Source organism: Eupeodes corollae, chromosome 2 (genome assembly GCF_945859685.1).
Source record: "Eupeodes corollae chromosome 2, idEupCoro1.1, whole genome shotgun sequence".
Taxonomy (NCBI): domain Eukaryota; kingdom Metazoa; phylum Arthropoda; class Insecta; order Diptera; family Syrphidae; genus Eupeodes; species Eupeodes corollae.
Window position 1 is genome coordinate 123,707,407 of NC_079148.1, and position 25,844 is coordinate 123,733,250.

General features: G+C 32.9%; 1 protein-coding gene across 6 annotated transcripts in view; it reads left to right on the top strand.

The window, feature by feature from the left end:
• LOC129946277 (calcium-binding protein E63-1) overlaps positions 1 to 25,844 on the top strand; it is a 435,397-nt gene that overhangs the window by 144,071 nt on the left and 265,482 nt on the right. For all 6 annotated transcript variants that reach the window (XM_056056412.1, XM_056056410.1, XM_056056408.1 and 3 more), the window contains 2 exons: positions 10,822 to 10,957; positions 15,038 to 15,186. In XM_056056412.1, coding sequence (XP_055912387.1) covers positions 10,822 to 10,957; positions 15,038 to 15,186 — 285 coding nt within the window. The remainder of the gene's footprint in view (positions 1 to 10,821; positions 10,958 to 15,037; positions 15,187 to 25,844) is intronic.

Consider the following 25,844-nt stretch of genomic DNA (forward strand, 5'->3'; position numbering starts at 1 on the left):
TGTTGCTAATGCAAAACGCTATGAAGAAGGCAAACACCAGGTGGAACAACTTCACCATCTGTCAGGCCACGAAAAACATCTGGCCAACAGTAGATTTAAAGCGTTCAAGGTGCTTGCTATCTCTAAGCTGATCGCATATAAGCTCGATAATAAGTAGTGTCATAACCGGACACTGTCTAATAATGATGAAGAAGCTGTTTGGACGAGGAAGAGGAAGTAACAGTTCTTCATCTTCTCTGCACATGTCCTGCTCTGACTCGAAAACGCAAGAATTACCTAGGAGATTTCTTCTTTAACTATCTAAATCATATCAGCACAATCAGCCTTTCACGTATCGTAAGGGACTCAAACTGATTCCATTGAGTTTTAGGAGAAAGCTTTAAGATTGAAGTGGTATCACAATGGGCCACTTAACTGGCCTAAGTGTGTTCGTACACAATGTATGGCTATGGGGCATTGTATAAATGACAGAAATAAGAGGTCACTCTGGCCAATAATCCAATAAAATTATATCAAGATGACTTTTCTTCAGTTTGTTGGTCTTGTCGGTACATTTCCAAAAAGTTGTGCAGAAGTTATGCGAGGAAAAAGAAAATTTTGATTTAAGTGGTTCAATTGTATGACGACAACTGTATACCTAACCTACTCCTACCGTACATAACTCGAATATACATTTATCACTCAAGTCTAAGGATACACAATACCTCCAAGCTCTATAGGTACATAGGTACACAAACCTCCATCAAGCTCAAGGCAAGAGCACAACTCAAAGAGCAATGTATTCAACGTGACTCATTCACTTGATTGTTGTAGTCCATAAAAAAGAGGAGGAAAAAAAACAGCAAAATCATCCAAAACCAAATGGATTTGTACGGTATTTTGTGGTAGAAATGTCTTGAAAAAAAGAAGAAAAAGGTGTGAAAGAATTCCCAGTAAGTTCTTTCCATTTCTAACCTAAAAATATGTTGAGGGCACATTAATGAAAGATTGCAGTCGTTAATTTTTTATTTTATTTTCTATATAGACATGATATTGATGGATTCTGTATTGGAATCATGAAAAAGTTCACTTTTTAAAATTTGAGATTTGAAACTACTTTTGCAGTAATCTCATAAACGACTTTGATGATTTTTATGAAACTTAACTTAAACAAAAAAAAACGTATAAAAGAGACTGTTAAAAAACACATTTCTTAAGTGAAGTCCGGATAATTTAAAAGAAAACCTTCTTGTCGAAAACAATTTGGTTGAGATGAAAAACTAAAAAAGAAAAGAAACCTTTCAGGTTGAATTGGTTAATACAAAATCGTTGTTGTTTCTGACAACATAACCCACACTGACAAAAATCTGTTAACCTTGTTAACAGACGTGTTATATTTTCAAGAAGAAATAACACGCATATAAGTTAATATTATGGCCAAAAATAAAGCTACATATATTATAAATATAAGGGTTTGACATTATGTTTTGAAAATGATTTCAGGTAAGTGGACGCAGCTGCTGGCTTGACTTAATTCCAGAAGGAAAGCCCAATTTTCGACCACTTTTTGGCTGTGGGGCACTTCGGGCCAATTGTCAATTGTCTCGTGCTTGCCTGCGTAGACAAGCGTCTTCACATCACCTCACAACAAATAGTTTAACTGTGTTAAATCTTAATGGCTGAAACACAAAAACGCTTCAGCTTCGTCTTCGTCTGAGTTACGATGGGCCTCCTTCCAGGTAGCTTTGAATGACACTTCCAATATGACATTTCTAAAATGGCACTTCGGTCATTAGTTGCTGTTATTTTTTCTCAAAATAAAAAAATTATGAGTTTTGAAATCGAAAAATAAATTATCTCGAATTAGCTTACACACTTACACAGCCTATAATAACTAATGGGAATCTTTCCAAAACAAATGTATTTTGTTTGTTGACATTTTTACAGCTGTTGAGCTGTCAGACAAAGCAAGTGCTTAACAAATTTGAACTAGAGCTTCCGTTTGGAGTCACATTACGTTATTTCCTTACGATTGTCAAATAAAACGTGAGGTCGAAGCTTCATTGTGACAGCATGCATTAAATTCCTATTGCTGAACTCATAAACGTCAAGCGAAGCCGAAGCTAAAGTGTGTTTGTGTTTCAGCCATAAAGGCCACGCGCTCGAACATCGCTCGAACTGAACCATTATTAACTTCCGATAGAAAGTTATTTTGGTAATAAATTTGAACGATTTCCAAACGTTCAAGAGCAACTTGTTGTAAAATGGCAATCCAAGTTAAACATAAATCAAGTGACAGCTGTCAAAACAATCAGCTTTAAAAAAGTGATGAAAGATTGCAAACCACATGTTTTAAAAAAAAACATATTAGCCCAACGGCAGCCATTTTTATAGCCCTGCCTGTTTTGAAAATATAGTAGCTTAATTACCAGGGATAGGATTTTATTAACTTTGCCCTTTTTTTCGTTCAAACGTAAGATGAAATCGACTTGTTTTCCATGTTTCAAACCCTGGTGATTGCAATAATATGTTTTTTATTTTGCCTTTTTATACCATAATTGACTTTTTTGCCTTTCTTCGCTATTGTAGCCTTTTTCTGCCTTTATTGCTTTTTTTATTAAATTTTGTTAAGAAATATCTAATAATTGGTTTAGCATTACAAGAAATGCGAACATTTTCTCATACTATTGAGAATCTTTAGTTAAAAATCTTGATGGAAAATGTTCGAATTTATGCATGTATTAATGTTTATCTGTCCAAAAATTCTTGGTTCTTCTTTCTCGTCTGCGTAAAATGCATACCTGCGGGCACACATCAAAGTCGATTTTGGGTTTTAGTCGATCCGAAAATCATACTTTCAAAGACCTACAAAAAAACGGTATCTTTGAGAGTCTGTACCAACTTATAATTTAAGCGAACAATATTCTCATCAAGGAACTTCAATTGGCGATGTGCTGCCTGTTTTGAAAGACATTAGAGAACATTTAAGAAAAGCAAAAGGGCCCATGGCAGAGGAAGTCTTGAAGAAGTTTACTGCTGTTTTCAATGGAAACACTAAAAACGTGGACTCAAAACTTCTAGGAAAAATTGAAGTGAATAATGTTGAGACAAAAACACTCTAGTAACGATATAAATCCTTGGTCCGAAAATCGGATTCATAAACTCATTTAAGTATGCGTGTGATTTGTCCTCTAATTTTATGAAATTTCCCCTAAAAACCCAGTAGTTGATTGTATGCCAATTTTCCTCGTTGAATTCGTGCATATTACAAATTCAACAATGTAACCAAATGGGTTTTGGAGGGTGATACGCACGAAGGATGTATATCATCATATAGAGTGTTTTTGGTTTTAGATGGGCTCAAATCGTTTTAGCTTAAGTTGAGAGATCATTTAGATCCTTCGAAGCCCTAATAAGGGACAACAGAAGAAGATTGCTACCTGAGAACTTTAAAAGCTCTTGATATAATTAAATATATTTTCGTTTATTTTTCTAGCATTTTTTAATAAATGCCTTTTATTTGCCTTTTTAAGTGTTTTGTTTTGCCTTTTTAATGTTTTAGGTCAACAAAATCCTAACCCTGTTAATTACAAAAAAATGAACTTACCATTAAATCTCTTAAAAATTAAAACAAAGAAGCAGAACAGAGAGCAAGAACATAGAACACATCAGAACTATTTAATTTAATCCTATTATCTTTTACGATAGAAAATATATAGCTTGAGGTTTGTGGTTGTTATTATATTTTATTGGTTTCAGAAAAGGTGTTTTACACCAAACTGGTTAAATCATCAAATGAAAAAGAATTAAAAACATGACGCATTTCAAAGGACGATATAATTTTAAAAATAAAAATTGAGCATTTTTTAAAGAAAATATTAAAATCACATTTACCTGTGGCAGGAGTGACTTATGATGATGTTAACTTTAAATTGTGTCAAAAATATTAATAATATAAAGAACTTAAATGGAGGAAAAAGTTAAGTATGTATGTATTTTTATATAAAACACCATTCCATCAATGCTTTTAGTTGAAATTTAAGATGAGACAGTTGAAAATTTATGATATTCGTAAAAGGTTTTATTTTTGAAGCACGAATAGGTAATTTATGTTAGTAACAATTCGTGGGATTTTACTTTTCTTGGTTTATTGAACACATAAACAGCTGGTGTAACGCGCCAATACACTCTATAAAATTGGACGAAAATTTAATAAAAAAAATTACACATGTGCTTCTAAAAGTAATAAAAAGAAACGATTTTTAATATTTTTATTATATACATACATATATTCTTTAATATTTTGTCTATTCAAGTTTTGTATTTCAATATTTAAAGTAAAATACACAATTGTCAAATATTTTCTAAGACTTTATTTTATTTTATGACTTCTTAACAAGATTCTCCTAAGAGTTTAATTCGTCTTGTTGACAACACTTTAAAATAAAAATAATACAAATAAAGGAAGAGATGCAAAGCGAATGACATTTTATTAACTTCCCATAGGAAGTTATTTGACGTTTCAAGGTCTCTAGAGTCTAAATAAAAGATTTTTAGAGAGACGTCTGTGAGTTCTTGTTAACGTACGTTTGGGAAGTTTTTTCGTCGACCATAGCTCAAGAACCAGTAGAGATATCGACTTCAAATAAAGTTTGTTATACAGATAATAATGCAGAAAGCTGCAGAAAGGACTCTCAACAAAATTGAGCACTTTTTTTTTAAACGTAGCAATTTAAAAAAAGGTGAACATTTTGGTTAACCGTATATATCTCACGAACCAATAACGATAGAGACTTGAATTACATTTTTTATTTTATATTGTAACGTTCTACCAAACAAGGATAATTTTAGAAAAAATTAAAGTAACTGTTTTTTTTCATAAATGAAAATTTTACGAAAAAAATGATTCTATCTCCAAAATAATTGTGTAAATCGAAGAATAACGTTTTTAAGATCTGGTAAAATTTTGAGAAAAATCAAATGGACAGTTTCCTTAAAAAAATAAAAACCTAAGAAAAAATAATAAAACTTAATAAAAATTGATTTTTGACTTAAATATCTTTTCAAAACTTTAGGATATTGGCTTTAATCAAGTTTACAAATTAATCCTAAAAAAACAATAATTAAACTTAGTAAAAATTTACTTTGACTCAAATATCTTTTCAAAATTTGAAAATATTGGCTTCAGTCTATTTTTATCTCACAGGAAATATTGTTTTCGATATTTATTTTTATAAAAATCCAACAGTCAGTTATTTCATAAGAAATTAAAATCTTCAAAAAATAGTACTCAAAATTGGAAAAAATTGATGTTGGATTCTCGAATAATAGAAGACATTGACTTCAAATTAATTTAATCAATTCAATTTGCATTTTTCTACTAAAACTTGTAATTAATTTGTAATTGAATTTCGACTAAAAATCTCGTTACCAAAAATAGTTTTTAGTAGCAATTTTTAGAATAATTCAACTGACAACTTTCTTAACATAACACAAAAACCTACAAACCTTATTTATTAAGGTAACTTACAAACTTATAAATTATTTATTTAAGGCATCAAGGTAACCGTACCATGCTATGCCGTTGTTAATTTACTAAGGCTTAAGGAAAAAAATATTTACATTTTAAATTGTTTGCATTTTAAATTATTTACATTATTTATAAAGATACAAATTATATCAACTAAACTAATGAAATTTTATCAAACTTCTGGTGAGCAGATATGGCAGCTTTAATTCTACAGATAGTTTTGACATTTAATGGATCTAAGATTTTTGCTAGAGTCTCAACTACGTCGTCTGTTTTAGTATGTGTTTCTCAAGAAACAAGGCTCTCTACAAAAATGTGCTAGATTGTAAGAGGTGTTTCAAAACTTGAGCATTCCTCTGGAACAGTGTTTTCCTATTCTAACTCTTAATACTTTTATACATTCTTCTCTGCTAAGAGACTGGTAATATTGGACACGTGTGTTGCAGGGTTGATGTTTTTGAAGGAAGATTTAAGCGCTTCGCCACTTTTCTGAAAGCATTAGCTTTTGAAAATGTGTGAAAGTTGTTTTTAAAATCTGGTGTAGTTTGGGATAATTAAGTCTCTTTGGGTAGCGAATAGCGTGTTTTGCTGCAAGGTCAGCGGCATCATTACCTTCTATTCCGCAATGTCCGGGTATCCAAGCTAAAGTGATGTTTGTGTTGTAGTACAAGCAGTTTCTTAAAGTTTGGTGAGATGGATATTTGTTATGAACGTTGCTTAGCCCCTTGAGTATACCCAAATTGTCGGTGAGGATTAAGAAACGTTCAGAATTTAGTTGAGCTACATAGATCGCCTTGTAAATTGCAGCTAGCTCGGCTATGTAACTGCTCGCATATTTTGGAATTAGAACCTGGTGAAGAGTGGAGAATTGGGCATTGTGAACTCTACAACATCATAGGAGCACCAATGATTTTCTTTTTGCGAACCGTCGGTGTGAAAGATTCTGTCCGCTTTTATGATCGCGATAAGTTCTTCATGTAGCATTTTGTATATAGCGTCGGACGTGTTTGCTATTTTGTGGTTAGCCAGACTGGTTAGCCAGAGCGTTGTGAGACACTGTTAACACATCATGTTCTAGAGCGATTCGGGGGAATACAGATATAATGACCAAGTTAGTTAAAGCAGATACTGAGTTACTTTTAATATTTGTGTTGGAAGAAATAGCTTTTTCGACAGTTTCGAACAATGGGTGTATTGGACTTACTATGGCTTTGCTTAAAAGATTTTTTCAGCGAGACATTTAAAGAATACATAACCTCCTTCTAAAGCATTCGTTCATAGCTGCGTCGATTTTTTAAATGTTCTTTTTTGTAGTCCACATAAAGAGGGTTAAGCTATATTGTAGTGTCCCTTCCTCCAGTTCCTTAGCAATTCGAAGAGCTGTTTCTATATGTGGTGCTTTTTTCTTTGAACAGATCATTTTTAATGCGTTGTTTCTTGATTTTGAGCCGCTTATCACCTTGTTGACATGTTTATCCCATTTCAAGTTCTTCGTAAACATAACTCCAAGAATCTTTGCTTCTTTTTTTAATGGAATTGGATTGTTACGTAAGGAGAGTGGAATACAAATACAAGTGTCTCAATTTTTGAGGGTGGTATAATTGCACTTGTGAAAGCTCAGTTATCAAGGAGTCTATGTATGCGTTGTACAACACTACTGAAAGTGGTGAATCTTGAGGTGTGTCATTGTCCAATTTCCTTAGAATAGAATCGTATTCATCCACGTTTACTTAAAGGTTCTATTAGCCATAAACGATATAACAATCTTAAGTATTCTCTTAGGTACACGCCATTTGTAAAGCTGCTCGATTACCGGAACCATTGTTACTCTGACAAAAGCTTTTTCTAAGTCTGATGGCATAACAATACTGTGCTTAGTTTTCGACAGATTTTCTACTAGTTTATGTTCCAATAGCTGCCTGTAAGAGTGTTGTTCGGTGCTAACCTTTTTCTCTAGTAACCAACTAATTCGTCTCGCTCAGATTTTTTCGAAATTCTTGGAGAGAACGGGGAGATGTGAGATCGGGCGATATTCACCAAAATCATGTTTGTTTCAAGAGCTCTTAGGAATCGGCTTGAGTTTTGCTCTTTTCCAGTCATGTGGAAAAGTCTCAGTCGATAAAATGTAATTGAATAATGCACAGATTCTGTTTTTTGGGGCTAGTATCGCTAAGTTTAACAACTTGTAGGTGATTTTGTCTTCATCCTGGCTGCTTCCTTTTGCTGTTTTTAGTGTCATTAAAAGTTCGATAAGCTCAATTTTTTCTAGATGAAGTATTTGACTGTTAACAGTCGAATTGTTATTTCCTGAACACCGTTTAATTTAATAAATATGATTTAAATTCATCAAAAATGAATTTAAAATAAACTAGCATGGTGTTCAAAATATGCGTTTCGCCCCGATGCAATGGTTGGGCTCATCAGAAGATGACCATTGCACCTTGTCTTGACGCATATTTTCTCGAATAATATGTAAGGAGATCGCAAGAGTCTTGGTTTGGAGGAAGAGTTTGTAGATCGAAGTTAAACTGGTTTGCTAGAATATTCTCTTGAAAGGTATTATCATTACTGTATGATGCCCATTTTTCTGCAAATATGTTGTTGAGTTCTCCATTAACTTTCATGTAGGGGAATTTCCTGTCTAAGCCTGGCATGCGTATAGCTTTGATGCTTGATTTAGATTTTTAGATTTTCTATGAATCTAACAGCATTTCGCCAAGCTTTTCTCTTTTCTCTTACCAATAAAGCTAGGACTTTGGGTTTGTCCTTGCAGGTTTAGGCTGAGTTATTGGTATGGATTTGGATGCTTCTCGGTTGATATTGGGTGACGGGACGATTTGTACACTTAGTTTGTTTTGTTTCTGTCAGATATAACTTCCAATTAGCCATTTCTTTTTATATCGTGGAGATAATTTAGGTTTGAATCTTCATTCCACAAACCTTTAAAGCAAGACAAATTGACAGACGTGATGGGAGGTTATCATTGTGGGTCGCATCTCAGCCTTTATTTTTTTTAAAACATTTCGAAAAGTGGGCAGTCCAGCATTAAAGTTTAAACTGTTTTCTGTCATGATACTGGGAAAATGATATTAACTTTTAGGAACAATATTTTCTATACAAGAAAATGGGACTTGAAGACAAAACCCAAGATTTTTGAATAGAAAACCAATTTTTTTCAATAATATTATCTTTAGACAACTTAATGCCTATTTTGGACTGCTTAACTGCGATCAATATTAATGTAGTTAAAAATTTCATTTCATCAGTCTTAAACTAAGCTTTAGGTAAAAATTATAACAGACTCAGGTACATATATTTTTACGGTAAAATAAGACTATAAAGTTCTTGCTTTCCAAAAATATCCTTAAATAAGCAGCTTAACGTTCTTTAAGTTAAAACAACGATTATTCTGTTTTCAGCGTCTGCTTTACATTTTGAGTAATAAAATATTTAAATTCATAGCGAAGAAAACATATAAAATCTATGAATTGATAAAATTTTGTTTAATGCTTTTTTGGTTGTTGTATAAAATTTCAATGATTACAAAATGACAACAAAAATCCTACGCACTAACCATTTAAATACAGTACATTACCAACTATTATCTGAAATTCCCAATAATCTTAACCTATGTACATCTTTTATGTCCAGAATACAAACAAAAAAATATTAAATTCACAACAAAAACTATAACAATTCTTTTGAAAGAATACAATAAATATTCATTCATCTAGGAATATCATATTTATTATTCGTATATGGATTAAATTTCATTGAAAAATATAATTATATATGTACACGTTACTTTATTTATTTATATACACATTTTTTTCCATTGAAGAGAATCGCAAATAATAAATTCAGTGTTTCTGAAAATATGTAATTAGACTGGGAAAAGGTGGTTTTTACCTTTAAAAAATTGGTTTGAATCATTTGTCTATACAAAAATTAAAAGTTCCTACAGTTTCTAAAATTTAATGAATTTTAACAATTTTTATACCCCAACATTTCTAAACCCAAAATCAGTCGCTAAATTTAACTTAGGTCGGTAAAAAAATGTGTCTTACTCAGAATAACTCCAACCATTTATTTCAATACTAATCGATTCGCTCATCATATATGTAGCTTAACATTTTATAAACCTTCTCTTCTGAGCTCTGATATCGTTCAATCCCTGCCATATCCTTTTGCACTACATAATACAACACTCTCTGTCTGCTGTTCCAAATGCATTTCCAACGAAGCTTCTTTTTCTATTCACAAATTGATGGCATCATTAGTTCAAATTACCCCTTTCTATGTCATTGAATCTGCATTAGAAATCGTTTTGCCTTGCATTCAATTAAGCCCGGATGCAGCAACAAAAAGAATATAACAACAAAATAAGCAAAAGGGAATTTATCCATGTATTGTATGTGAGTAGTGCACATAGTACAACAAAAGTGTGTCCTTCCTAAAGCTCTAACATTATCCCTCATGTTTTGCATCTGAACTTTGCCAATTTCACAATGTCCTTTCGTTCTAGTTTCGAGTTTAAAGAAACATAAAATCCTAGAAAAACGAACACAACAAACCCATCTCCTTAGTTTTTTCTATGTTTGTTTTTGTGGGTTGATCCACCGGCAAAAGAAAAACCTTAACCCCAAGGATAACTCATTGAATCAATAATTCTATTGAATTAAAATGAAAAATAAAAACTGACAAAAAACAAACAATCGAATCCTACAAAGTCGCCGCCGACGTCGTCGTCGTCATAGTCGCATCGCTTTTATTATTCTTTCTTGCCCCTCAGGACATTATATATAAGTTTGTAGGTATATCACAATCATCTATGTCATCACAAATGGATTTGACTCGCCAAAGATGTCACTATAAATGTACAGGAACTGCATCAGTTGCAATATATAAATGATTACTGTTACGATTGTAGAGAGTCCTTCATATAAAGGAAACGGACATCATTTCTCGTCGGGCTATTTTTCTCTTTTATTAGTTCATCTGATGTTATGCAACAACAATCTTTCCATTTCAAACACATTTCTATAAAATAAGGCATGTCCTTTGTGTCATCATCATCAGTTCTGCCCGATTTATCGGTCTGCAGCGACATTAGGTGATAGTTTTGAGTTGTGACTTAAGTCATGGGAGCTTAGGGATTTATGTACATGCTCGTTTGCCAAAGACATTTGACTATACCTATGCTTTAAGGATACAAATGTTTTTAGACTTATTGTGATATGCTTAAGACATTTATAATTGTTATAATAACTTATCTTGATTTTTATTTATATCTGTTTTCGTTTATTTTACAGGAAATGGGTTAATAGATGAAGCGGAGTTCCTTCAGTGGGTCGGCCGAATTCAAGCTCTGCGCGATGAAACAGATGAAAGTACGAGTAAAACAGATGAATTGGATGATGTGACAGAGGATCTTATAGCTGCATTTAGGTGAGCTATGAAAAAGTGACTGGTTTCAGAATTCCTTTAACAAAAATTGTGCATTTGAGGGTATACGCATTTTTTATTTTTGTTGGGCACATATTAAATACACACAACGTTATTACAGAGTGACTCCAGAATAATTTTAGACATGTTGAATCAATACAAGAATCGGGCAAAGTGAAATATAAATAATTTTAGCTGTTTTTGATTTATCAGCATATACCAGGGTTCTGACGTGATCCACAAAAAGTGGTTCAGAGATTTCAAATCACATGAACGTGGTCACACCTAAGTATATTTCTTGAGACGGCTCAGTAGTAAAATCATTGGCAAAATAAAGTAATGGTTGAATGCGCAGTGTGGCATGTTGCGCCGCGCCGGCTGGCGTCACGTTTGAAATGATTTTTTATGACATACCTGTACCGTTCGCACTTTGACGGTTATGTTCGTACTAATTAACTTCCCATAAGAAGTTACCGTACTCGGTACGATTTGTCGAATTGAAACTGTTGACATTTCTCAATTTTTCAAGGTCTCTACAGTCAAAACAAAAGATTTTTAGAGAGATGTATGTGTGCTAAAAAGTACCTTCGTACGTCCGTACGTTCGCGTTTTGTCGTCCATAGTTCAAAAACTAGTAAAGATATCGACTTCAATTAAAGTTTGTTATACAGATAATAATGCATTTAGATGCAGAAAGGACTTTCTAAGACATTGAGCGGGTGATTGTTTTTACCAGAGCAATTTAAAAAAATGTGAAAATGTTGGGTAGCCCTAAACATCTCACGAACCAATAACGCTATAAACATATTTTTAGGAAAAATCCAATAAACTGTTTTTTTTGTGAATCAAAAACACTGAAAACGAAAATTTGTCAAACTGTCAGTTCGATTTTTCTCAAATTTTTTTTTAATGTTGAAAACAATGTTTCTTATAAGTTAAAATAAGTTGGAAGCCATAAACTGAAATTTTTGAAAATATATTTGAGTCGAAAATCAATTTAAACCACCTTTTATTAATTTTTTTTGTTTAGGTTTTTATTTCTTGTAAAAAAAACTGTCAACTAGATTTTTCTCAAAATTTTACTGAATATTGACAATAATATTTTTTAATAGAAAAAGAGGCTCTGATGCGACTCACACTTATAACTTCCCATCCCGTCTGTCGATTTGTCTTGCTTAAAAGTTTGTCTATATGTACTAGTTTCAATTTTACCAAATTTGCGTACTATTTTTTGTAGATTTTATATTTTATGAAAAAACGGACTGTTGGATTTTTATATAAAAATCATTGAATATTGAAAACAATATCTTCTGTAAAATAAATAAGTTTGAAGCCAATATCTAAAATTTTTGAAAAGATATTTCAGTCGAAAATCAATTTTTACCAACTTTTGTTACTTTTTTTCGGTTTTTAATTTTTTGTAAAAAAACTGTCAATTCGATTTTATTCAAAATTTTACTGAATGTTGACAACAATATTTTTTGAAAGATAAAAGTAAATTAAAGCCAATATCTCAAAGTTTTAAAAAGATATTTGAGTCGATATTCAATTTTTACCAACTTTTGTTATTTTGTTTCGGTTTTTAATTTTTTGTAAAAAAAACTATCAATTCGATTTTTTTCAAAATCTTACTGCACGTTGAAAACAATAGTTTTTTTTAAGGTAAAAGTGAATTTAAGCCAATATCTCAAAGTTTTGAAAACATATTTGAGTCGAAAATGGACATTTAACAACTTTTATTATTTTTTTTTAGATTTTTATTTTTTGTAAAAAAGCTGTCAATTCGATTTTTTTCAAAATTTTATCGAATATTGAAAAAAATATTTGTTATAAGATAAAATAAGTTTTAAGCCTAAATTTCAAGTTTTTGAAAAGATATTTGAATCGATATTCAAATTTTACCAACTTTGAGTAATGTTTTTTTTAGATTTTTATTTTTTATAAAAAATATGTTTTCTCAAAATTTTATCACATTTCAAAAACATTGTTCTCCGTTGCTCAAAATTGTTTTGGAGATGAAATTATATTTTAGCCGTTAAATTTTTGAGGTGACACATTTTTTTTCAGTTTTTTTGATTTATAAAAAAACCGTTAGATAGATATTTTTCAAAAAATATATTTCTTTGAGATCACGTTACAGTTTGTTATATAAAATTTAATTCAAGTCTCTAACGTTTTTGGTTCGTAAGATATTTAGGGTTAACCAAAATGTTCACCTTTTTTTCAAACTGCTATGGTAAAAAAACTACCCACGCAATTTTCTTGAGAGCCCTTTCTGCATCTTTCTGCCTTATTATCTGTATAACAAAATTTATTTGGAGTCGATATCTCTTCTGGTTCTTGAGCTATGGACAACGAAAAAAACGTCGCGAACGTACGGACGTACGAACGTACGTACACACGCACGCACAGACATCTTTCTAAAAATCTTTTATTTCGACTCTATTGACCTTGAAACGTCAAGAAATGCCAAAATTTTCAATTTGACAAATCGGACCCATTACAATAACTTCCTATGGGAAGTTAAAAAAGTAGTTTAAAACCAATATCTCAAAGTGTTGAAATGATATTTGAGTTGAAAATCACTTTTTACAAACTTTTGTTAAATTTTCTTTTAAATTTTTATTTTTTTATAAAAAAAAACTGTCAATTCGATTTTCTCAAAATGTTAGTGAATGTTGAAAACAATATTTCTTATAAGCTAAAATAAGTTTGAAGCCATAATCGCAAAGTTTTGAAAAGATATTTGAGTTGATAATCAATTTTTACCAACTTTTGTTAAATTTTCTTTTAAGTTTTTATTTTTTATAAAAAAAACTATCAATTTAATTTTTCTGAAAATTTTACCGAATGTTGAAAAATAAGTTTGAAACCATAATCTCAAGTTTTTGAAAGGATATTTAAGTCGTAATTCAATTTTTATCAACTTTGAGTAATTTTTTTTAGGTTTTTAGTTTTTTGTAAAAAAATTGTCAATTCCATTTTTTCTCAAAATCTGGTAAATGTTAAGAACGTTTTTTTAATTGTTTCGGAGATGATATCATTTTTAATTCGTAAAATTTTCGAGGTGACACATTTTTTTCAGTTTTTTTCGATTTATAAACAAAACCGCTAATCGGATTTTTTTGGAAAAATTTACTAGTTTGGTATCACGTTGCAATATATTATATAAAATTTAGTTTAAGTCTCTAACGTAGGGTTAACCAAAACGTTCCACCTTTTGTTAACTGCTATGTTAAAAAAAAACCGCAAACGCAATTTTATAAAAAGCCATTTCTGTATCTTTCTGCTTTTGTATCTGTTTAGCAAAATTTATTATAAGTCGATATGTCATCTGGTTCTTGAGCTATGGACAACGAAAAAAACGTCACAAACGTATCGACGTACTAACGAACGTACAAATCGGACCCATTACAATAACTTTCTACGGGAAGTTAAATATCTTTTCAAAAATCAAAAATATTGGCTTCAAAAAAATGTTTTCTCACAGGAAATATAAAATTGGATTTTAAAAACTTTTTTAGCAAAACACAAAAACGTAATAACTTTTAAGCAAGACAAATAGACAGACGGGATGGAAAGTTATCAGTGTGTGTCGCATCCCAGTCTCTTTTTTTCGAATTATGATTTGATGAGAAGCCTTTTGACATGTAAAACGCCACTAACAGTGGTGATAATTCTGCTTGTTTACATTAAGCTGGAAATGAGTATATTTGCTCAAGAAGATTTAATAATAAAATGTCTTACGTAGCGACATCCGAGTAATTTTGTTGCTGGCAACTAAAAGCTGATCGGAGTTGCTTCATTTCCCTACAAATATTTTTTGGAGCATTTTTTGTATAAGACTAATACATTATAGTTGAAAGAGCAATAAAAATTGTTCGTTTGACGAGTTTAAGCAACTAAACGTTGCACACAGTTCTAATAGCGACTTCCACCAACTTTAAGTTTTTAGCAACTTAGTTGCCTATAGTAGATAATATCTGATATAAACCAATGCAAATGCAATAAACATGTAATAATTATTTTTATTTCTCGAATATAAAATTATCTAAAATATTTTATATCTATTTTATTCAACAGGGTGTTTGACCGAGATGGCAATGGTTTCATAACACAAGACGAACTACAGACCGCCATGGAAATGATTGGTGAGTCCCTGACTGAAGCCCAATTATCACAACTGCTTGCCATTGCTGATCTAGACAAAGATGGCAAAATCAATTATGAAGGTAAATATAATATATTACCCACAAATGTTTATGTACCTAAACCTATACAAGTCATACCTTACCTACATAGTTTAACTAATAAATGTCAACAACAGTAGATTTATAAACGAATATGAGAATAATAGAAAGAACTGTCAGAACCAATTTAATTAAAATATAAGGTATTCGTTTGGTTAGGCATGGTCTTGGGCTTTTATATCCCTTGTTTGAAATAATCATCAGTCATGTTTAATGTGGCTTGTAAACATATATATTGATAACCTCCCTAAACAAACCATATACATACGTATATAAATTGTTTCATGTCCCAAAGAAAATGTTAAGTTTGCAAAATTGACATTTGTGGGTCCTTATGGATTGGGTTGTATTTCAAAATATTAAAACCAAAAATACAATTCAATATAGCGAAAATATAGAAATACATATTCCAATATATGAACCTTCTGGTGCATATACATATTTGTACAATATATAGCTTGACATTGTCCTTATGGGATGTCAATAAAAGGTGACTTCAAGATATATTACTGTCCATGTTTGGTGGTTGCAGAGAGCGAGGCGCATCAGGCATTCGGGCGGTTGGAATATTTATTGCCCAGTGGTGGCATGCTTAGGTTATATTGAAAACATAAATTTAATTTATCGGCACGCACAGCACCAGAGGTGAACAAAATTTTTGTTTTACCATAAGTTAATATAGACATTGGGTCCATGATGGAAAAAACCCTCATAATTGTGGTTGTTCGAAGTCATCTTGGTCATAAATTCCATTAAATAACACAAACAAAAACAAACTTGGGGTTTCAGTATAGAATACTGATATAATCCCCAAAATAATAAAACAAAAAAAAACAAAGTGGCAAGACAATTTCAAACAACCTTGCTTATATGTCTTTGCCATAAGAAAAATGTTTGTCGAAATAGAAATCGAAACTCTTCCAATGGAACCATAAACATTAAATGTCCTCTAAGTGCCTTTTTTTATAAAAAAAAAAGAATAGCGACTATAAATTGTCATAGAGTCGAAGATGAAGGGAAGGGGGTGAAAGATAGAGTTTAAGGTCACTATGACACGTTACGACTTACGATATATTACACGAGCCAATGGAAGTAAATTTTCTTGGGAAGCCTTCCAAAAAAGAAATATATATTATTTTTGCATTGATGAAAGGTCGTTGTTTGATCAAATGAGCAAAATAAATCAACAGGACAATAGACGAAATGTGCACTGCAGTCTTTGAATCTTGATAGGCACGTTTATAGACAAATATTTCAACTTTTATCTCGTCTGGATGATTCTAATTAAGATAATTAATAAGACGAGCAATTGTCACATCATAGAATTGATGTTTTATTGTCTTCATTTAACCGAAGTAAATGAGTTCAATAATTCACCAAAAATCTGTTTGTAAAAGGTTTTCCAATAAGAGATTTTGTGTTGAATATCCTGCTAAATGTTTATTTGTCACTTTTCAAACTTAGATCTTTATACATTTGAAAAGTCAGAACTACGCAATTTATCGATACTCGCTTTCAACTGGTCGTGTTAATTTTAAAGCAGAGCCACCTATATTTTCTAATTTAACACCTTTATAGACTTTTTCTTTGAAGCAACGTAAATTATAAGATACATTTCACTACTCCACAAACTAAAAGAATCAAGTCGAATAGGTATCGAAGACATGATTGGTCATGGAGTTGAGAAAAATTGTTTAATTCATTTTTAATTTACGATAAAATTTGCACATTTTAGTACCGAACCTGCTTTTCAGCTGGGCCATTTTTCTTCGAAAATGAGCAAGAAGTGGCCGTTACCGTCAATGGCGATCGTTAATGGGCCATGTTGAACGATTTTTTGTTCAAAACAGGAGGAGGAGGATATTGGCAACGTTTTGTTTCAACAGGACGGCGCTACGTGCCACACAGTTGAATCTACACTCGTTGTTTTTATAGCATTTTCAAAAAAAATTAAATAATTGGCGGGCCCTTTATAAGTGGTTTGGACCCTTAATCACGAATTTAGATATCTTAAAAGAGATTCGAATCAAAATTCCTATTAGTGAAACGAAATAAATGTACATTTTTTTAATAAGACTGCTTGTGTTGGAAATGGTTTCGATCAATAGCACCTGTATTGTTTTATTGTATTGGCTGTATCTAAGTCTTGAATTTAAGAAATAAAATCGGAAAACATGATTCTGTAGAATCCACCGTTGCCCGAAGCGTTGTTCCCTAAATTTCTGCAAACAATTACAAAAATAACTTTGTATTGAAACATTTTCCACATCGCATCGAGATTTGTTCTTTTTTAGCTCAAAAAAGTCTTCTGAAGAGTTTCCGAGCATATCGAGCATGCTCCTCTACACAAAGTGTGTTCTGAGCGCTCAGAATTATTATTGAAACACAAATGAAGCTGTGACTATTTGACATTTGTCTGACATTTCTTGTCATTTTCTTCTACAGAAACTAGAAATAAGATTCGAAATTTATATTTAAATTGAAAAAGTAATAACAATCAGGCAAGCCAAAAACACTCTATATGAAGATATAAATTCTTCGTACGTATCACCCTCCAAAACCCCTTTGTTTACATTGTTCTTTTTGTAATGTTGACGAAGTCAACGAGAAAAATTGCCGTATTTTCACGTATGCATAGAATGACTTACAAAGTTTTTAAGGCACATTTAATACAATTAGAGGAGCAATCACACGGATACTTAAATGACTTTATGAGTCCGATGCCCGGTTTAGCTTTTAGGCAAACCAATTTGGCTACCGAGGATTTATATCTTTACTAGTTTGTTTCTGAGGCAAGCATTCAATCTATTTTATTTTAAGAAAGTGAGGATAAAGATTCTGTTGCATGTGTTTAGCATTCAATACGGTCTACTCAGTTGTTTTATTCTGTGCTCATAGAACGCGCTCTATTTAAGTTCAGAACAAAAAAAACACACATTTAAAGCTCTAAACGCTGTTTTTCTTTGACAGTTCATGCTCTGCTCTTAACTACAAAAGAAAAACGCTTATTGTAACTTTTTTTAAATTACAATAATAGAAGTTTTTTTTGGTATTCCATATATAGTACAGTGAGATTTTAATTAAATTCACAGATTTGTGGTCAGATTAATTAATTATTTAAAAAAAAAGGTTTTTTTCCGCAGCTGAGAACCGAAATGCATACGTATTGAATAAAAAGTATTAAAATTTTAAAAACAACTACATATTTTGCCTTTTTATTACAATTTTGCGGTCAATAAGGGAAAACCTTTTTTTTAAATAATTAAGATCAGTGAGAAATTTCCAAAAAAAACCATCCGCAGTAGTACGTTTTTTATATTTAAAAGTTTATGCAATTGAATATTTGCCAGAATAATTTATCCAATAATATAAAAAATAGCGAAATTGAGACCAATGTTGAAATCGTGTAAGCTGATTTTTAGTACTTGACTATCAAAATCAAGAAAACACTGTGTTATGTGATAGTCGATTTCAAAGTTTTCTTTATATACCTGAATCGAGTTGAAATGAGCTTGATTCGCCTCGATTCCATTTTTTACAGATAATGCGTTATGGTTTGTTTATTTGCATGTTTATGTGCAAAAAATATAGTTTTGGTTTAGTCAAATTAAAAAAAAATTGCACATGGAGTAGGTAGCATATTCTTATATGGTGCACGAACACGAACCAAGCTATCTCACTTGCACTTCTTAAGAAACGTCGAAACACCATTTGTATTTAACAAAGTGCTCTCAAACTTAATCAATTTTAAAACTTCTTGTGTAGTGAAAACACCAACAAATTTTATGTAATCTAAACTGAGATAAACCTTTGGTGGAAACATAGCAACACTTAATTATCTTTTTTATTGTTTTTTCTTGCAAAATAAGTCCAGTTAGTCCATTTCCATTAATAAAACTAAATAATATCAATAGTAACAGATTGATTTGTTTCTCAAATGGAAAACACATGATTCAAAATGCACAACTGCTCAACGAACACAGCTATCGAGATACAAATGCAATATCAATCGTACCAACATTTGAGAACGAAATCACATAAGATGTCAAAAACCCATCCGTAGTAAGATTTTACTTTAACTTTTATCGGTAGTATTCATACTGCGGACATTGTTTTTGTTATTCGTGTAAAATCGTACTATACTATTAATCCAGTTAATAAAGGTTTTTACCTCAAAAAACTATCCAACAGTTTTGAAACTTGGCACACTTACTAAGGGATGCCTGGTGATGACACAAAAAAAGTCCCCAAGAACCCGACGTGAGCTCTGGCGGCAGTTAAGAGAAACCCGGAGTTTGTTTCAGTTTTTCACGTTTATCTCGAAAACTATTTGTCGTATCAAAAAATGCTGTTGCACAAAATTAAAGCTCATTCAATTTTATAAAAAAAAGGTTCCGTGAACTTTTTTGTATCTCTTATAGTTTCTAAAATAACTCTAGCGGCAGTGAAGGGAAACATACGTTTTTTCGGGTTTATCTTTAAAACTATTTGTCGTATCAAAAAATAATCTTCTACAAAATTAAAGTTAATTAAATTTCCGAAAGAAAAAATAGTATAAGGTTATAAATAACTCATTGATAAAAATCATTTCTTTTTCTGGTGAACACAACATTAACATCTTCACCTATCACTGCAACGTTTGCAGTCTCCACAAATTTTTCTATTCAAGTTTGAATAATTAATAGGTCAGCATTGTCAGGTGCTTCCTCACCTCTATTCCTTGGTTACAAAATGACGTGGATAGAAAAGGTATCAATCTTGACTTATTCTTTTCGTTGGTAAGAAAATTTGATGTTTATCACTGTTACATGTATCGACTGAATTCTTAAGTCTATATCTTTGGTTTTGTTCTGCTCTTTCTGTACCGTATTCCAAAGAAGAGTAACTATCAAATACTACAGGAAAACTTTTTGACGAATAATGTTTTTGAAGGTTCGTAATATTGGAATGGCAAATTGTTGAAATATCGAAATCTTTTTGCCACAATACTTTGAGTAGCAAGAAGCCACTATCTACAATAATGTAAAATTCAAGGAAATCAATATTTTTTTTGGACACTTTATGTCGATTCTCCATCCCATTTTCTATACTCCATATACGTTTTTAAGTCTTCATCGGACTGCTTACTTATACTTACTAAAGAGTGATGAGCAAATTTCATAAGTAGCAGTCAGCTCTAGAACCCATTTGTAGGTACGCTATCAGTGATTTCACGCCCTCGTGTCAAGCCACCCATAATCTTCATTCCACGCATTCGAGTTTGTTTAATTGTCTGGTCCGAACACACCCCTGTCCAAAATCGGTCAGTTCCTCTCGTAGTAAAGTAACCCTCTTGTACAAAGTTTTTTAATTAATATGGGGTCATCACAGAATGCAGTTTTTTCATGTCCTTCAAATACAGGTGACATGATTTGGCGTAGGAGAAGTGTAATCATATTAAACAACTGAATCCATAGGGCTGCTATTGGTCCATTATTGTATGTTAAGATTTGTTTGTAGTTTCTAACTAAGATAGATTAAATAAGGGTTTTTTTTAGTGAAGGATATTAATCAAGAAAATTTTTCGTGAGATTTTGGATTTCCTTTAATTCATGTTGGCTTATGTCGACTTGTTCTATTATTATATTAGCTAAAGATGTCTGTATTAGTATTAAAGCACGAACTGCTCTAGCGAAAGCTTTTCCTTGCAGCATCTTTTCAAAAGATGTTTTCATTTAATGCCGATAGAGTTATTTTACAAACTAAAACTAGTACGAACAAATTAATATAATATTTCTTTCGGAAATTCAATAAGCTTTAATTTTTTGGAAGATTATTTTTTAATACGACAATTAATTTCCAAGATAAACCCGAAAACCGAAAAAACAACGTATGTTTTCCTTCACTGCCGGTAGAGTTATTTTATAAACTATAAGAGATACGAAAAAAATTCACTGAAACTTTTTTTTATAAAATTTTATGAGCTTCAATTTTGTGGAACAAAATTTTTTGATACGACGAAACGTGAAAAACTGAAACAAACTCCGTGTTTCCCTTAACTGCCGCTAGAGCTCACGTCGGATTCATGGGGACATCCCTTAGTAAGTATGCCAAGTTTCAAAACTGTAGGATTTTTTTTAAGGTGAAGGCATTTTTTTCGTTCATTGACTGGACTATATTGATATATTTTCAAACAAAACACGGGTAATACAAAGTTATACAAATTTTCAAGGTTTTGAAATAAAACCTAATCACACATGATGTGACAACTTATCAGGAATGACGTAAAAACTCTCAAACTACATATAATGTGCCTTCTGTTTAAATATCAAAAATCACAAGGGAAGATTTATTGTCTAACCAAAACCACCCAACCAACCATCGAACCGACGGACGCGTATGATAACGACGAGCCAACATACTGTATATGTAAAATATTAATTATTTGTTTAGATTCCTGTTGACATAACGCTATAATCCCCAATATAACACTGCATAACCCCATAAAGTATGCAAACAAAATATTTTCCATTATAAAATAATTCCCGCCACGCCATTACAAATCAAAAACCAATATTTGTTGAGCGAGAATGACAAAACACAAAAATAAAAATATACAATATACATACAAACATATATGTATGAATTTAGAAATGTACTTTATATAGATTCGTGACAAAATCAAATCCAGTATAAAATTAAATTTAAACTCTTGAGGTCCTTTCTTATTTTCCACATACAAATACATAAAACATAAATATAAACAACAAACGGTTATATTTTGCGGTTTGGATTTGAATGGTTGTACCCATCATGATGGCGGTAGCGGTAGCGGTGGCGGTGACCCATTGGGGTTTTTAGTTTTTGTTTCCTTCGGAAATGCTACAGTATATCCTAGACTTATGTGGCAGTAAATCAATGGCGACAGGAATTTATGGCTGTGAAAGAAGAAAACAGTTGTGAGAGGTATGCGATGTCATAAAGTGAAATATATTTGGCATGGAATCGGGTTTTATTTATCGAAGCAATTAATGTATGTATTATGTACGCGAACTTTGACATTAATTTTTTCTTTTGCTTTCGCATCATGATGAGAGTTGAAAGTCAAATTTATGCATTCTTTACTTTCCCAAACGGATGGAATACTATTTTTACACTTTTTGATGGTTTGACAATACTTTTGACACTTAGTGTGAAATGTACAAAATGCACATAAAATGTAAATTTATTAGTCAATATAAAAGTCCAGCAATACAAAATGGATGAATAACATAAATGCGAGCAGTTCCGTTTAGCTGTTAAAGTGCGCAAGGAAGTATTGGGTGAATTTGTTTGAAGAGCGTTGACAGATGACAGCTGATTATAAGTTACTTATTTAATTTGTTGTTATTTTTTTTTTGGAAAATTAGTGGATGTTTATTTGTACGTATCTATTCATCGCCATCGACACAAATATCTTCAAACTACAACGTTGCTTGAGATCGAACAACTTGAGTTCAAGTGTAAACTGAACTTTAAACCATCATCAATTCTAACAATTTGAATACGTTGTTTACCCTGGTTACAAGAGGAGATCGAGGAATCGAATCGAATTGAGATTTCGATCCAACCGACCCCGATTCAGTTTTACAAACAAATTTTAGATTCGATTCACCTCTTGCAGTGGGATTGGATCGAGTAATTTAATTCGGATTCAATTCTCCTTGTAAACGCGGTAGTTTAAACGAGCATTGTTCTATTTTTAGTATAAAAATGACAGGTTCAAAATTGACAGCTCACCAAATAGCAAGTCCAGTTCCACATAGGTAGGTAGAAATGGCGATCTCAAGGCAACCTAGCCTGAAATCCAATTAGCGCTGTAGTGCGCCGTTTTGATACCTAAAACTCGTTTGACCTTTGATTGAAAGGGATAGATTTATAGAGAAGCTTCATAGCGATTATGTTAGAGCCATTTTGTCACATTGAGAAAAAAGATTAGGTCTCTAATCTTTGTCTCAGATAGCTCATCAAGTTCTTGAAAGAATGCTTTTCCAAAGTATTTCATTCTAGTGTTTGCCAAAGCAGGACATTTGCAGAAGAAATGGATTATCGGTTCACTTTCTCTTTGGCCACTACAGCTACGGCAAAAGGTGTTGTAAGAGATACCCAACTTCTCTGCATGAACTCCTATAAGCCAATGACCGGTAAAAACCACAACAATCCTGGCTGTGTCTTGCCTTGGCCTGCATAGAAGATCGTTTGTACGGGTTTTGTTATAGGTGGCCCATATCTTCCTAGATATAATGCAGTTGGGTAAATTGCTCCACCTTCGGTTTATTTGATTCAGTTTGGTAGATAGAAAAGATTTTACCCTTCATAGCACCAAGAGGAATGTTAACCATTTCCGCAAGTGAGCTATGAAGGGCCGATCCTTCATGTCTGGCTAGCTCGTCAGCCCGTTCATTCCCCACGATACAACTATGGCCCGGAACCCAGATCAGGGTGACCCCGAAGTTAATATTCAGGCTCGCAAGTTCATCGCGACATTGCTGAACCAATTTATATGAGGATATGGCCGAGTGGCTTTGACAGCTGCCTGACTGTCTGTAAAGATAGCCGCATTTCGGTTTTGGTTTGGGTTTTGTTTAAGTATCTTACATGCCTCCCTTATTGCCAGCAGTTCAGCCTGAAAAACGCTAGCAAAGTCAGGAAGCCTAAAGGATTTGGCTACATTTAGGGACTCAGAAAAGATCCCAGAACCAACTCCGCACGCCATCTTTGAGCCGTCAGTAAAGATGGTTGTGTAGAAACCTATCGACACGACGTCATCCTCCCAATCTTCTCTCGATGGGAAAATAAACTTAAAACCCTTACTAAGGTTCAAAGTAGGAGTGCAGTAGTCATTGTCTACCGAGATAATATCTGAGGGAATCAATTTCGTAGTGTTGCTGTGACCATAAGGTTTTGACAACCAGCTATTTGATGCCATCAGCCTAATAGCGTTGCAGGAAACTATGTATTTAATAAAAAGGTCGATTGGTAGAAGATCCAAAACAACTTTTAAGGCGTCCGTTGGGCAAGTACACATGGCCCCTGTTGTGCCCACGCAAGCTGTTCTCTGAACCTTCTTTAGCTTATTAATATTATAGGCTTTGCTAAGAGCAGGCCACCACACAATCAAACCATATGTTTAGATTGGGCGTACTACGGCTGTGTACGTCCATAAAATCATCTTCGACTGAAGTCCCCACTTTTTGCCGAAAGTTTTGCTGCAGGCGTAGAAGGCAACACAGGCTTTCTTAATCCGTATACTTCAATATTTAGTGTCCAGTTTAGTTTAGGGTCGAGTATAACTCCCAAATATTTTGCACTGGAAGACAATGATAGGATTTGACCGTTGAGTCGAGGTAGCGTGAAGGGCGGTACTTTAGTTTTGGTGGTAAAGAGCAACAGTTCAGTTTTACTTTTTCAAAGCTGACTCCGTGAATTCACTAATCACAGAGGTGTACTTTATTGACACCAATAGCACTAAATCATCCGCGTAGGCTATCGCCTTCACTTTACATCTCTCTAATTTAACAAGAATTGTATCCATGACCAGAAGCCATAGAAGAGGCGAAAGAACACCACCCTGGGGTGATCCCCTACTCACGTGTTTTGTTGCGATTGTATTGCCTAGAGTGGCTCGAATCTTCCTACCACTGAGCATGGAAATAATCCATTCTCGAATGAAGTCTTCTACACCGAACTTAACGAGCGATTCTTCTATGGATTCCGTAAGGACGTTGTTAAAAGCACCTTCTATGTCTAGGAAGGTGGCAAGAGTAAATTCTTTATAATGGATTGTTTATTCTACAGTACGCACTACCTCATGGAGGGTAGTCTCCGTAGATTTGCCCTTAAGATAAGCATGCTGAGAGCTTTCGAGAGGTCGTCCAACTAGGATTTCTCTAATATGGTAATCAAAAATGCGCTCCAAGGTTTTAAGCACAAAAGATGTTAAGCTTATTGGTCTGAAATCCTTCGCGGATTCGTGACCTCGCCTACCCACTTTGGGGATAAAAAGTACTTTGACCTGTCTCCACGACATAGGCACATGTTTGAGAAGGGGACATCCTTTGAAAATTTGTTCCAGCCATGGACCTGCCACATCATGCAACTTTTGAAGCATAACTGGCAGTATGCTATCCATTCCTGAGGATTTATATGGAGAAAAAGTATTGATGGCCCACAAAATATTTTCTCTGGTTATAACGGAATTGACTTACTCCACATGAGCTACGTTTAGCTCTGTGGTTTCAAGCGATTCGGGGTTATCACCCTCGCAACCCGGAAAGTGCGTCTTCATCAGTAGCTCAAGAGATTCGGCTGGAGAGGCTGTCCAGGTTCCATCAGGCTTTTTTAGAAATGAAGGATTACAATGTTCTTTCGATAAAACTTTGCTGAGCCTTGCGGAGTCCTTTATGTCTTCGATCGATTGACAGTATTCTCTCCAGCCATGTCTTTTGCTGATGACAGGTCTTGCTTGTAAACTTTAAGAGAGTCTTTATACGGTTGGTAAAACTTATGTTTGTGGCAGATATTGAAAATTGTCCTCGTCATTTTCCTAAGACAGCACAGTTCTTCATTCTACCAAGAAGGAAGGATTTTACGGCTATATTTAACTGGGCAAGAGACTCTAA